This window comes from Molothrus aeneus, chromosome 5, assembly GCF_037042795.1.
Source record: "Molothrus aeneus isolate 106 chromosome 5, BPBGC_Maene_1.0, whole genome shotgun sequence".
In the NCBI taxonomy this organism is placed as follows: domain Eukaryota; kingdom Metazoa; phylum Chordata; class Aves; order Passeriformes; family Icteridae; genus Molothrus; species Molothrus aeneus.
Genome location: NC_089650.1, coordinates 2763980 through 2775528, shown reverse-complemented (window position 1 = coordinate 2775528; position 11549 = coordinate 2763980). Strand labels below are relative to the sequence as shown.

Sequence of the window (11549 nt, the reverse complement as noted above, 5' to 3'; positions counted from 1 at the left end):
CATCAGAGGTTTGTACTGTCCCCCTCCCCTGTGACTGGAGCTGGAGGCTCCTTTTGGAGCAGGAATAGAGAAAAATTTTTACTCCTATTCTTGTGCAGAAATCTTCCTAAGAGACAATTCTTTCCCTTTAATGAAGTTGTTATTTAAGCATGTTGGAAACTCGCACTGAAAGTGCAAGATAATCTGCCACCATATATATATTAAAAAAATAAAAAAGTATGGTTGGGTTTCCAAATTGAGAAGGAGAATAGATAAGGTGTTAGCTTTTTATTGCTACTGCAGTTTGAATTTTCCCTGAGGGATGCCTTGGGAAGAGAATCATCACTGCCATAAACCGGTTAAGCAGGAAGGAAAGCTCCGAATGGAAAAGTTACACCCTCTTGATACTGAAAGCACATAGGTCACCTGAAAATGTCTGTGAGGAAGCCACAGGAGGCTCTATATCCTTCTAAAAAATTGTGTTTCAGGTAAGGAGTTGCAACAGATATTCTTACTGCTTAGCAAGTGCCCCAGTCATCTCCTCCTGGGACCTGTAAAAGCGAAAATTGAGCCCGCAGAGTGCCAAGCTTTTTTAGGAGGATTCACGGGCATAGCCACATGTAGAAAGTGGTTTTGTGTGCTTGCATGGTGCTTACGATGCTGTGAGACTCTCAAGTCTCTTGATTTGTAGTGGTTATTTTACAGTACTGGTTGGGATTCTTCCTTAAAACCCCTGATCCCAGAACCACACCATTATGTGAACATACAGCTGTCATTCAAATGGACAAGGAGGGCTTCATAGCTGTGGGTGGAAAAAGCCAAACCCTCCAAAATTAAATTTGGATTGAGAAACCACAAGGCAAAAAAAAAAACCAACCAAACCAAAAACTTGGATGTTTTATAAAATATTCATGTAAATGTTGCCTCCTTCGTGATTTTTGCAAATTGTTTTATCAATGCACTTGACAAGACTCAGAAGGTGAAATAGTGGCTGGCAAAGAGCCAGATCCTTCCCTGACCTTTGTGTACTGTTTTGAAAAGGGTGAAGAGTTGGCCCAAATGCAGAGCCAGGACTAGCAGGACTTACACCATGGAGATTTGCACCATGGCATGCTGAGCCTCCTTTCTCAGGGTCAGTTTTAAAGATAAGCCCTTATGAAAGACACAAGATGCTTCTGAGCAGAGGTCACAGCCTGTTCAAGGTTTGATGTTAGGTATTTATGTGCCATCACAAACAGAATTTGTTTGAAATGCAAGGAAAATATTTTAGGAACAGTTGAAAGGGTGTAAAAGGTATTTTTTATGCCTTGCAGTCTTCCAGACAGCCAAGCTTTTTTAAGGAAGATGGAAATGGAGGGAGATTTCATTATTTTATCTTCTATTTCTTCCTGAAATGTTGAAATTTTCGAGATGGGTTAAAAAAAGAATGGAAGACCTCATACTTCTTTATATAATGGCTATATAATTTTCTTTCTTGTTTTCTTTCTTTTATTTATCTGCTGCAGAAATGAAAAACAAAGTTTTAAATTAGGACAATTTTGTACAAGAAACTTTTGTTGTTATTCTTTTTTTTTTTTAATGGTGTCATTTTTCTCTAAAAAATAGTCAACTTAGCATTCATTCTGAGAGAAAGCTACAAAACTGTAGTTGCATTTTATCACCATTCAAAGTGTCATGTATAATTTTGGTTATCTGGCCTAGTGTGATTTCATAAATGTGGGGTTTTTTCCAACACAGTTAAAGCAAACCAAAGCATGCAACACATGGAATTACTAAGTGGAGTGTTTGAAACAGTAGTTCAGCCTCTGGGTTGCAGGTTTTATTTCAGCCTGTTTAAGTTCTCATTTCATTTCTCATTCCATACTGTGTGTGACAGAAGCTTATGTCACCTAGAGTTTGACTTGAAATGAAACAAAAATAAATAAAATTGGGATACCTTCCATTGTAACACAGATTTTCATTGCAAGGTGCTGTTATCTAAACAAATACAGTATCTTGAGGACTTAATGGAAAATCTATTTGTGGAGCTAAGCTTTAACAATTTCGGAGCACACCTTTTAGCTCAACAGCTTTTGTTTTTTCTTCTGCTGGGGAATACATTTTTTTATTGAATTATTAAGTCAGATGTCTCTGTTTCTTTTAGGTGATAAATACCCAACTGTGTGCAGTGTGTGGTATTGCTGTTCTGTGGCTTTTAGGCTACATCTGTATCAGTAAATGAAACAGGCTAAGGCCTTTAGGGCAAATGGCCTAGAATAGACTTTGGCTGTAGAACTAAACTCCCTTCCTAAAAAATTTATCCTCATGCCTGCTGACAGCAGTTCCCAGTGCATGCTGCCACCTGAACCATAGGAATACTTGGCACATGCCAAAATCAGATCAGGAAGTTTTCTAGTAACAACATTAAGGATGGAGCTGCAAAATTCATGCTCTTGCCTGTTAATTTGCTAAAAAAGGCCAGCCTCAGGCTTTGAAGATTAAATTTCTTCTGTAAAACAAGAAACAAAAAAAGGCTGACATTTATTGATATATATTTTTTTTTTCCTTTATATATGCCATATCCTAGCTTTTGGGGAATATTAATTAGAGGTCCATGTCTTCTATATTCTTTGACTTAACTTTCTTCACCTGATTACACTAAGATAAGAAGTGAATATGAAGACAACCGGAGGCACAAAAAAAAATGTGAATGAAAGTGACAACAATTAATACAAACTCTTCCTTCCAGCATTGTGTGCTATCCAAGTGTAGAAACTATGGGGGAAAACATAGAGATTTTCTTTATTATTAATCAGAATTAGTATTTAATATTTAGATCAGCTGTTTCAGGCATCCTGTTGCTATTATTTACAAGTCAAGGATGATAATAATAAAATTAGTAATTCGTTTTTATTATCTTGACTATAAAAATAATAATATGTCTGGAAAAAAGGATCAGACAACAGCTGATCAAGCTCCACATTAAGAAAATATTTCCACTCTTTAGAGAAACTCTAAAACAAAAAAAACCAAAGCAGTGTAGTGCTTTCATTATATAAATTATTTTGGGGTTTAACTTCCATTCTGTGCTTCATTCCAGTGGTATGCAGCTCCAGTTGTGAGCTTTGCTCTCTGGACCTGGAACTATAATGAGACTTTGCTGAGGAGCAGAAGGGCTGAAGGCACCTGTCAGCCATGGCACACTTTGGGAGGGTGCCCTTCTCACACAGTGAATTGTGTGCAGGACAGCCTGGGCCCCAAGCATCTCACCCAGAGAGCCATTCTGGCTCCGATGGAGACATCCCTCTGGGATTTGATCGAATAGTTGATGAAGTCAGCCACGAATTTTTTTTTTATGGTTCATCCCATCCACATCATCATGAAGAAATATTTTTCCCAGCAGGACTTTTCAGTCAGAATGTGCCTGACCAGCATCTTTACAGTCATCCTCTGGTTGTTCATGGAGAGCTTTACCCTGGAATTCCAATCCCTCACTGGCAGCAAGGCACAGTGGCACCAATGGTTGGCTTCAGACCTTCTTTACTGCCTGACTGCAGAAACTTCTCTGTGGTGGATTCCCACCCCTACAGTCACGAGAGAGAACTCCATGGAAGGAATAGTGTAAATTCAGTTTCTAATGTGGAAAGGGGCAACACAAATCTGCAGTTTCAGATTGGCTTTGACAATCTGGATGTTCCAAGTCCTGTCTTCTTAGACAGTTATCCATTTGGACAAAAAGTGAGAGAAGAAAGTGGAAATGGGGAAGCTTCTGTAACCAACATTTCCAGAAGATCCAGCACAGGATTTACCCACCCCCAGGGCTCTGGACACAACAAAGAGGTATTTAAATGTTCTTACATTAACAGTGCTTAAGGTTTTTTTTTCTTGTTTGTGTCCTTGTGCTTTGTGTATTCACTCACACTGTTGCAACATAGATTAGAAGCACTTAATTGAAAGACCTTCTGAAAAATAAAACATTTATGCCTCAGGGGAAGCAAAAGAATTTTATACCAGAAGAGAATCTAGATTATGGTCTAGAATGCTTCAGTAGGCTCATTTTATGGCTCACTGAACCATAAAACTACCAGAGAAGGATAAGTACAGAAATGTAGAGTAAGTGTTTGAAAGATAACATGACAAATCTTTATGGTCTGATATGAAACCTGAGGTTCAAAATAACAATACATTATGTTGAACCTGGTTTGTTTGTTTTTTGTTTTTGTTGAGACTGATTACTGTCTCTCTGTCTAGTCTGGCTGACATATCCTGATCCTGAGGGATGAAACATATACCCCATCCTACTTTCACCATGTCCTGCATGCACTTCCTTGTGCATATATAATTATTTTTTAAAAATAGACACATCTACTCTAACTGTGGGAGCTGGATCCTCTGACACACACTCTCTTTTTGCTGTCTGTCTGAAGCAAACTCTTTAGCTGTTTTCCTCCTTCATCAGGTGTTCACAGCTGTTTGTGATTTTACCATTTTTAATAACAGTGTCTTATGGGATTCCCATGACTCTCTGTGATGTTATATCTGTCCTCATTTTCTTTCTTTCAAAATCCTGATACGGAGAAGGGAAAAGAAAATGATAAACCCTTCCTTTCCTCCAGTGCTTGTTAGCAGTGTGAATCATTATAGGAATCCTGAAATAGCCTACAGGATACCTCTGCAGCATGAATATTAAAAGACAGTTTAGGTTCACCTTCTGCCTTTAAGTCCCAGTGATCACAGTATCATACAGCAGAGGGGAAGAGACACTTGATTGACTTGTTTCTATGTCTCTGAATAAGGAGAACTATAAAAGTAAACATATGCAGGCCCAGACAGATGGGAAGGCAGCAGGGGGAAATATATCTGAGGACAAGAACTCTTAAGACTAATCCTGCGCACTGCATTTTAGAATTTCAGTGATGAATACAAAAGAGGAGGGGAAGAATAGGTGGAGAGACAAAAGGCTGTTGTTTTTGGTTTTTTTACTCATGATAGGAAAACTAAAGCATGCTGACATGGTGATGAAAAGAACAAGCCTTCTCAGGAGAAAAGCAGAAAATAGTGGGATATAAATGAGCAGAAGGAGATTAAATGATGGGATGAGAAGAAGAGGTGCTAGAGGAAGCACACACACATTTAAGAACAGGCACAAATGCTTCTGTGACGGAGGAGGAGAGAATTATAGGGGAGGGAAGAGAAGAGCTGAGTGAGTCAAGGGCAGCTACAATCGAATGTGTGGGAGGATTTGATTAAGTCAGGAAAGTATTTGAGCTGTTTAGCTCCAAGAGGAACAAATGGGAGAGAGGAGTGAATTGATTTGTAGCATAAAATTCACTGTGGTCACAGGAATTCCTTCAGGGAGAAAAAACCATGTCAGGATAGGAAGAGAGGCAAGGTAAGGGGCTGGCAGCTGAACCTTGAGATGATAAAGGAAAATAAGAGTGAAAGGGACTCTTAGAGAGAGGGAGGAGCAAAATGAGCCTGTACAGCAGTTACTGCTGCTGGGCTGGGAGTTCTGGAAGAGACAAGTGCTGTGGAGTGACAGACCTGATGCTGAGTAAGACAATCAGAAAGGTTGGAAAAGTGGGACACCACAGCAGAAGAAGGAGAACAGGTTGGATTTGTGAGGTCCAGAGCAAGTAAACAATGCATCCAAGTAGTAGGAGGGGAGAATCAACACTTGAGAGTGAAATACAAAGAATGCTGAGACATGGAGATTAGAATTGAGGTGGGTCATAGCTAGGCAAGATGAAATATTCACCCTGATGAAATCATTCTGGTATTCTAATCCATAGCTCTTGGATGCAGTTGTATGGCCCTAGGCTTCATTTCATGTGTGCTAATCAAAATATGTCCAATGTAATAAAGGAAACATTAATTTTTTTCTGGCCTTGTCACAACAGGACAGATGTTCAAAAAAGAAAACTTTCTTCATAACATCCTGGTGAAATGAGATTTTTTTTTCCATGTTAGAAAGTAAACTGAAAACCTAAAAGGTATCTGATATACTTAGCTACTCTGTCTATGATATTTGGGATCTAATTTTAAATGACAATGTTTTCAGAGTAACTAACAAGACTCATATCTTCACCCAAGTCCCATCATCAGACCAACCATCATGATTTTGTTTTGGGTGCTCCAGAAATGAGAAATACACTGTATTTTTCATATTTGGAAGGATGATTTAGGTGACTTGATTAGCATAATGTGAGAAGTCTATGGATGAAAAAAATTCCAGTCATCAAGGGATGCATCCAGTTGCTTCATCCCTGTTGTCATTACTTCTGATATGGAGTTCCATCTCATTCCCTGTTCTCTTTGACAGATTTGCAGTGCATGGAGACTCAAGTCCTGTTGAAAAATAATGTACAATAATGTGATCATGTAATTAACATTTTATTAATTAACATTTTAACTTTATATGCAAGAAGAAGAAAGTGATGTTTCTGGACATGTGGAAAGAAGACAAGACCAAAATCAATCTCTCATCCTTGGAGCTGGAGCTATTTATTTTTATTATATACCTCTGCCACCAGGATGAATTTGAGTGACTTACCAATGGTGTTTTCCACATGTGTAGATTATTACTGCCTCACAGGATTCTTGTTTGTCATTAGGAATCACTCAGAGATGCTGCCAGCGAAGGTGCAGAAAGGTAGAGGGCTTGTGTGCCACTCCTGTGTCCTGTGGGGGAGGATCCAGATTGCAGCTTTGGGCTCCTCTTTTCCATCCTTTAGTAATTATTTCATCATATTCTTCTTCAAGCCATGAAGATTTGAGGATTCATGCCCATGTCCTTGTGGCAAATCATGTATTCCAAGTGTTGTCCCCCTTCTTGCTCAATTCCTCTCTGTCCTGCCTTTGTTTGCAGTTGTGTTTTGTTCTTTTAATACCTTCAGTCCCATTTAATGTCATGTGCCAGCCTCATCCTATCTTACCTGTGGGCTCATTTTCTTAGCTTTTCACTCAGTGGCTATTTCTCTTTTTCCATATACTTTTTCCAGGGCACTCTGCCTGTCTGCAAGGACAGAGCTGCAGGAGAAAAAGGAGCCTTTGTTTATTTTTGCGGGGTTTTCTAATGAATAGGTAATTTTTGGAAGCTGTCACCAAATCACTCATAATTTCTAAATAGTGAACATCCTCCAGAAGTTCTTATTACTGTCTGATGAGGTGAATTGAAAAGTATGTGCCTTATCAAAATGGAAACAATGAACCAGTGGAGGTGTTGGATTTTGAAGGACCTTTCTCAGCAGTTCTGGGAACCAGGGAATGAGGGACTACTGGTTCAGATTGCTAAATTTAATTTTACTCTCTTCTTTACACCCTCAGGATTATCCATTGCTTTTTTCCTACCAGAAAATTTCAATTTTCCTCTCTATTGATGATGCCCCTCTAGTATCTCTAAATTTCATGTGCACTCTCCTAATTCATTGTGTGGTATTGTGGATAATGAAAATACTACATCCCAGCAGTTTGTGGTCTCACTGTATCCTCACGAGGTTTCTGACTTTTGAGCTTTCAGTTCTGTGTTTGTGATTTCCCCACCAGCCAGCTCCCAGCAGATCTCTCATCTTTTATAATCATCCCATCTTTTAAACTATAACTAAAATTTCCCACCTTGTATCTTCTAATGCATATTGCACTTTCTTATCCAGCAAAAAGAATCTTAAGTTCTGTTTATTAGTTATTTTTTAATAAATTGCCACACTTTCATACAAATTACTATTCAAATTATAAAATAAACCTTTTGTCTCTGTTTTCTCTTTTTGAAGGGATTTAAAAGCTCTTATACAGTTAAAAGCTCTTATACAGTTAAGCCTTGTCATGTCTCTACCTACAAGGGCAGAAAGGCTTGCAGATGTAATAGCATTAAGTTCTTTCCTGGAGATGATATTCTGGATAAAGAGTACTTCAAGCAAACACACAAAGGGATGCTTGACCCAAAGCAGTGGCTCAGACCTCTGCTCTCCAAGTTCACAGAAAGTATGGGGGGATTTTTCATGCTCAATAGAGTCAACTGGTTCCCTCTTATCTGTCTTAGGGACTTACCTGACAGCTTTATGGAGTTTGAGGGGATGCTGAGCTTCCTGACAGGGCAGAAAGAGAGAAAATAAGGATTAAAACACACTGAAGCACAAACTTCAGTTTGTCCTCCTACCTTTTGTAAACAAAATATCTGCATTTGGAGTTATCTGTGCCTTGATACCAGGTGAATCCTGAAAGCTTGGTCTGAAATTCCTCATGTTCTGCATGGAGGGGAAAAACAGTTTTTATTCAGGGCAGCTGATGCTTTGTGACTTCTGAAAGCATTTAGAGTGCATTCAAAATGGGGTCATTTGTGTTTATTTGGAACTCCCATCAAGTCAGGGGAGGGGTGATAGGCTGTCATGGAACAAAATTCAAGATTAGCCTTATAGTCTTTCTTCTTCTCATACCTGAATAACTCAGCTCTGTTTCTTCTGTGGTCTTGTTGGTGTTTTAGGCTGCACCTTGGTCTATCCAGCTGATTGAAGCAAATCAAGGAAGTAATGAAAACACAGTTGGTTTCTGCAATGCAGTGGAGAAGTAAGTTATGGAAAAGGCTTTTTTCAGCCAATTATCACATTTCACTTACATTAATGTGATTGGTTATCCCTGTGTTTTGGGATGACTGGGATGGAGGTAATTATCCCCTCACAGGGCTGGGCTGTGTATTGGCAGCTAGAAAGGTGTGATAGCACACCAATGTCTTGGCTACTGCTGAGCACTGTTCATTATTATGGCATTTTTTATGAAGCCTTTCTTCCTGAAAAGAGGCTGGAAATTGCCTGCTGATTGGAAGTTGAGAATATTTTGTCTTCCATAATTATGCGTGTCCTTTGCTTTGGTGAAACTGCCTTTATCTTGACCCATTAGAGTTTTTTCCCATTTTTTCTCCCCCTGCCCCTGTGCTGAAGAGGAAGGGAGTGGTGGAGCAACTTGGTGGGCACCTGGCATTCACCTAAGGTCAGCCAACCACACCCTACAGTCCTGAACAATGCTGCAATTCCAGTATCTACTTAAATAAGGAAACATTTCTAATTTTGATTTAAATATTAAAAACCGCAAAGGAATGTTAATTCAAAAAATATTTAATCTTCTGTCTGCTTTATTTGTGATAAGTACATTTAACTCTTCACTGTTGATGGCTTATAGTGTGTGAAATTTCCCATCCTTTTTCTTTCATTGTTTTGGACAATATTAGTGCCTGTGCAATTCTGAGCAGGAAAATAAGAGCTGGAGGAACTGATTGAGAACAGAATTGCTACATACTGTCATGATGAAAACTGAGACTTAGCAAGTGACAAAACCTACTTTAATTATATTTTACCATTACACTTAATAGCCTGACTTAATGGCATAGAACATTTTTTACTTTCTTAATCTTCTGCAGAAAAATGAATTGTGTTGAAATCCAAGCACACAAAAAAATTACAAGTATTTAGACCATCTGTGCTGATTGATTTTTCTTTTGTAGATATTCACTGATCACAGTGTCAAGTTGTTAGCACAAATGCATGCTTTTCCCCCTGGAAAGTAGCTGGAAAATGGAATCCTGATTTTCTTATTAGACTTTAATGAATTGATTTTATTCAAGGTCAGCCAAGGCTGCTTCTCTTAAAAGAAAAAAACCCAAAACAACCCAACCAAAAACCCCAGTTTGACGTTGCAATGAAATTAAGAGGAGTATATTATATATTCAAATGAGGTGGTCAGCTTCAAAACATGCTCAGCCACATGTCTCAGTTTCCTTTTCCACAGTTCATCAGCCTGAACCCAACCCAATTCTACCATGAGGTGCATGAAGGCACATTCAACATGACTGCTTTCCTCCCAGCTATTCATATTTTTTTAATGTCTAAACATTCTAATTCTAGGAAAAACTTGATATTGATTTTTGAGTAGATGAGTTTATTTACCAGACTAAAAAGATAAATACAAAGTGGTTCTTGTTTTGCAGAAGCTTGTTTTGTGTGTGTCACCAGCAAATACTCTTAAAAAGAAAATAAGAACAGCTTTTGTTTTTCTTCTATTAAATAAGTAGAGAAACTTTTTAAGGACAAAATGTCACTACAACCAAAAGACTGAAAAATATCATAAATATTCAAATAACTTACGTATTCAGGCTGGCCAAATGAGCATCCTCCCAGTGCCCAGTGAATTTCAGGTGCTGGCAGAGGCAGGATGTATAATTCAGACTTTGTGATATGCATTCTTGCAGCTCCAGCTTGTAGCTCAGCTAGAAACCCACTGTGTTTTTCTCTAGGTGATAGTTGCACAGATAGCAGTCTGTAATTGAAGCATTTGGTTGTACAGGACTGTAATTCACTCTTCCAAAGCCCTTTCTCAGGTGACTTGTAGGACTGTGAGCAGAGCTGTAGTGAGCAGTCATGCCTGGGTGGCTTCAGAACACATCCTAAAGCCACTTTCATACCAAGCTGGCAGTCTGAGAGTCCAGTGCTGCAAAATGCAGAGTTCCTCCATTTCTCAGTGTCTTCAAGGATATGCGTTGCACTGCAGAGAAAAATATCATGTTATGAAATGCTGTGGAATAGCAAATCCCTATAAATGTCAGTACTTTCTGCACACGCTGAGTTGTGGCAGCACAGAAAGCAAGTAGCACAGGATTTTATATGTGTAATGTTTGTATAATACTTCAATTGTGTTTTGGAAGACCCAAACTTTCAAAGTTTTTCAGTGTTTTGACCACCTGCTGAGGCCAGAAGCCCTTTAATCACATGAGAATAGTAGATGGCCATAAATGAACAACACTCTTGGAAACTGAATGGGTTTTTATCTGAAAAGCAAATTTGTGTTCCCACATTTTGCTAAAATATTAGCAGTGTGTGGGTAGGGAAGGAGATGATGTTTGCTTAGTTTTGGAATGACTGCCAGCGAGTTGAGGAGGTGATTCATGCCCTGTGTGTGTACATAGCCTGGTAATTTGAGGCTGGATAAAGGCTAGTGAAGTTTCCAGCTTTATTCAGTCCTGAGCTTTCTTGCAGAAGCATGTTACAGGGGAAAAGCTGTACCTTGTGCACAAAGGAAATAGACTGACACCAACTACACAGGTCACCCAAACAGCTTCTGCAGTGGAATGCTTTCTAACCATGAAGATAAATGTGCCTGTACTGGAGGATCTCTTGTCAAGCCCCATTTCCTCCCACCCCACTGAAACATCGAGCCCCTGGCTTTTCATGATAAGAATTGGCTGCTTTGCTGGGTTATTTAAATTTGGAAGCCTAGGCTCTTTTTTTCCTTTTTTTCCCCCTTTCATCCCTTTTTTTTTCCTTTTTTCCCTTCTTATATTTTTCCTATTTTTTCTTTTATTTTCCTTGTTGTTTTTTCCTTGTTGTTTTTTCCTTGTTGTTTTTTCTCGTTGTTTTTTTTCTCGTTGTTTTTTTTCTCGTTGTTTTCTCCTCGTTGTTTTCCCTTGTTGTTTTTTCCCTTGTTGTTTTTTTCTTGTTGTTTTTTCTTGTTGTTTTTTCCTCGTTGTTTTTTTCCCCTTTTTTTCCTCGTTTTTTTCCTCGTTGTTTTTTTCCTCGTTGTTTTCCCTTGTTGTTTTTTTTCTTGTT

The 11549-nt window shown here is 38.7% G+C and overlaps 1 protein-coding gene across 1 annotated transcript in view; it reads left to right on the top strand.

Moving 5' to 3' along the window:
* The first annotated feature begins 3139 nt into the window (after positions 1-3139).
* The window catches only part of PIK3C2G (phosphatidylinositol-4-phosphate 3-kinase catalytic subunit type 2 gamma), a 189138-nt gene continuing 180728 nt past the window's right edge, over positions 3140-11549 (top strand). Inside the window, exons 1-2 of the mRNA XM_066550141.1 lie at positions 3140-3798; positions 8438-8520. Coding sequence (XP_066406238.1) covers positions 3154-3798; positions 8438-8520 — 728 coding nt within the window. The 5' untranslated portion in view covers positions 3140-3153. The remainder of the gene's footprint in view (positions 3799-8437; positions 8521-11549) is intronic.